General features: G+C 51.2%; 1 protein-coding gene across 1 annotated transcript in view; it reads left to right on the top strand.

Annotated features, from left to right (window-relative positions):
* Positions 1–1,291: 1,291 nt before the first annotated feature.
* FIBRA_06433 (uncharacterized protein) overlaps positions 1,292–2,854 on the top strand; it is a gene marked incomplete at both ends in the record, with an annotated part of 2,166 nt that continues 603 nt past the window's right edge. Inside the window, 5 exons of the mRNA XM_012328157.1 lie at positions 1,292–1,492; positions 1,544–2,064; positions 2,116–2,234; positions 2,285–2,405; positions 2,493–2,520. Of these exons, the coding sequence (XP_012183547.1) occupies positions 1,292–1,492; positions 1,544–2,064; positions 2,116–2,234; positions 2,285–2,405; positions 2,493–2,520 (990 nt within the window). The remainder of the gene's footprint in view (positions 1,493–1,543; positions 2,065–2,115; positions 2,235–2,284; positions 2,406–2,492; positions 2,521–2,854) is intronic.

Below are 2,854 nucleotides of genomic sequence, written 5' to 3' on the forward strand. Positions count from 1 at the left end.
CTACAAAGTGAACAGAACGAAATTCAAGCCCTAAGAAAAGCGCAACGTACTTCCCTAGCTCTCCAGTATACACGCATGATGATTGATTCCAATACTATTGATTGCAAGAGGAGCCTGTTTCTGCAATTGCCGCGACCGCGAGGTTCAGCGACACTTGTGATTAAGCAGCTGCATGCTACATAGTTATTCGACCTAGATTTGGCACTCGTGAATAGGTAAGGCAAGAATAACACGAGCAGCACAGCTACCCTCCTGCACCCAAATGAATGTTTCAGATGAACGCGGGTGCGGCGTATTTGGAGGGTCCCTTGATCAGTCCAGCCAAACGTTCTCAAAACAAAACAAAATGGCAGGTGCATGAACGAAAATGATCAGGAGTTCCTTATGAAATGACTTATTTTCTACACAGCATCTCAAAAACACCGTCACGAGCCATTCGAATATCTGGATGATTCGAGCGCTGGCAGCTCTGATCATACTTGCATACCAGAAAATAATGCTACCAGTGGTTGAACCTGTATTGCGCGATTAGAACCCGAAACATAAAGCACAAGTATCAGCGCACTACACAATTGACTCGCAAATGACCTTGCAAGATCACTACACAAAAAATCACAACGGTCTGAACAATGACACTGGAGTGGTATGATCTATCTAGAAAAGTTTATTCGCCTCCCGCGTGCATGTACGCCAGAAGGTGGTCACCCATCGCGAAGCCTGTGAGTTACTTTGAGCTGTGCTCGGAAGGTGTTCTAGATTAGTGAAATGGACTTGGAGGGGTCGAGCTCAGGCTGGAACGTCGGAACAGTGTTCGTGCACGTGAGGAGGAAAAGGATAATGGCCCTTGATGAGGATTATGAATACATATGATGATGTACTGGCAACAGAATACTCGTCGGACCTCCTCCTAATAAAGTTCTATCACGGTCGCTCCTGAAAGTCTTGGATATCCGTACCTGATCACTATGTGGCCGACTCAATTTTCTTCAAGCTCTAGGACTTTGCTTCACTGATACACAGCGGTATCAGCAGAACACCCCTTCGTGCCAGAATAAACCGCAATCCGGTGTATTCCTGGAGAATCAACGAACGTTATCTCAATTGATTCTCACAAAACTTATCGGCACAGATGTCGAACGTCAGTCTCTTGTTATCGACACTCGATCCACGCGAACGCCGATGAGTCTGACAAACAAACGGACTACTATGTAAAGCGAGGATCTATCCCCGAGGGTCATCCGTTCCTCCCCCATTCCACCACAGCCACCGCTTTCCAGAACCGCAGATCATCATGCCCACAGCGACCTCGGGCAAAGTCCTCGTTACTGGTGCCAATGGCTTCATCGCCCTGTGGGTCGTACGCACGCTCCTCGAACAAGGCTACGCCGTGCGAGGGACTGTGCGTTCTGAAGGCAAAGCAAGACACCTGAAGGAGGTGTTCGCTTCCTACGGCGACAAGCTCGAGGTTGTCATCGTCGAGGACATTACAAAGGTGCGCATATACCCACCAATTCCCGACGCGGCCTCACCCGCGTCCGGCTAGGCGGGTGCATTCGACGAGGCAGTCAAGGGCGTCGATGCCATCGAGCACACTGCGTCCCCATTCCACTTCAAGGCAGACGACCCGGACGAACTCATAGTCCCCGCCGTTCACGGCACGACGCGCGTGCTTGAGTCTGCGCTCGCATACGGTACCGCGGTCAAGCGCATCGTCGTCACCTCCTCCTGCGCCTCCGTGATGGAGGCCCAGGAGGCTCCGCGCGTCTTCTCCGAGGTAGACTGGAACAACGCTGCTATTGCGGAGGTGCGAGAGAAGGGCCGTGCAGCCACGCAGCCAGCGAAATATCGCGCGAGCAAGACTCTCGCGGAGAAGGCCGCGTGGGAGTTCGTCGAGAAGAATAAGGACAAGCTCACCTGGGACCTCGTGGTGCTCAACCCACCCTATGTCTTTGGGCCCACGATCCACGAGGTGAGCGCTGCGGAGGCGCTGAACGAGAGCATGCACGACTGGTTCTACAGCATATTCAAGGGATCCAAAAATGCAAAGCAGCTATCGACCATCGGGTGAGCCTCGTCCGGTTACGATTACGTGCCAAACTCATGCGGGATTGTCAGATCGTCCTGGGTCGATGTGCGGGATCTGGCAGAGGCACATGTTCTCGCCATCAAACGACCAGAGGCTGGCGGAGAGCGTATTATCGTCTCCGAAGGCCCTTGGAAGTGGCAGGACTGGGGTAGGTCCCTTTGGAATCTTCAACGAAACGCTATGCTTATACTCGTTCAGTCAACGTTGCACGCGAGCTTGGTGCCGACATTCCTGCCGGTGATGAGTCCTACGACCCGGCCAAGACGACGCATTACATTGTTTTCGACACGACCAAGGCCGGAAAGCTGCTTGACCTTAAGTACAGATCTATCAAGGAATGTCTCGCTGACACTATGCAGGACCTGAAGGCAAGGGGCTGGATCTGAATTCAACTTATGGGACACAGAGACCACGGGAAAGGAGGAAGACGCAAAGTAAGAGCGGTAGCGGAGACAAATTGTACAGTAGTGGTAAGCTCTATGCAAGTTATAAGGTGATGTGCTGAACTCATTGACCGATCTTACTGGCAGACGTGCACGGGTGTAAATTAGGAACTGTTTAGCAGAACGGACGAGATGTTCATACCGAATGACCGATTGCAATATATTGGTCAGCCGGACGAACATGTGAAGTTGGTTGCCAGGTAGCTATACTGTAGTCGAGAAGCAGGAGTCTTTCCAAGACCATTTGAGCAGTGTTGACTGAGGTCAGATAGATTATGAGCATCAAAGACATAATATTTGTTGTATATTGCAAAACAGATCTACA

The sequence above is a fragment of the Fibroporia radiculosa genome (assembly GCF_000313525.1).
Source record: "Fibroporia radiculosa TFFH 294 genomic supercontigs, scaffold6826, whole genome shotgun sequence".
NCBI classification, from domain to species: Eukaryota; Fungi; Basidiomycota; class Agaricomycetes; order Polyporales; family Fibroporiaceae; genus Fibroporia; species Fibroporia radiculosa.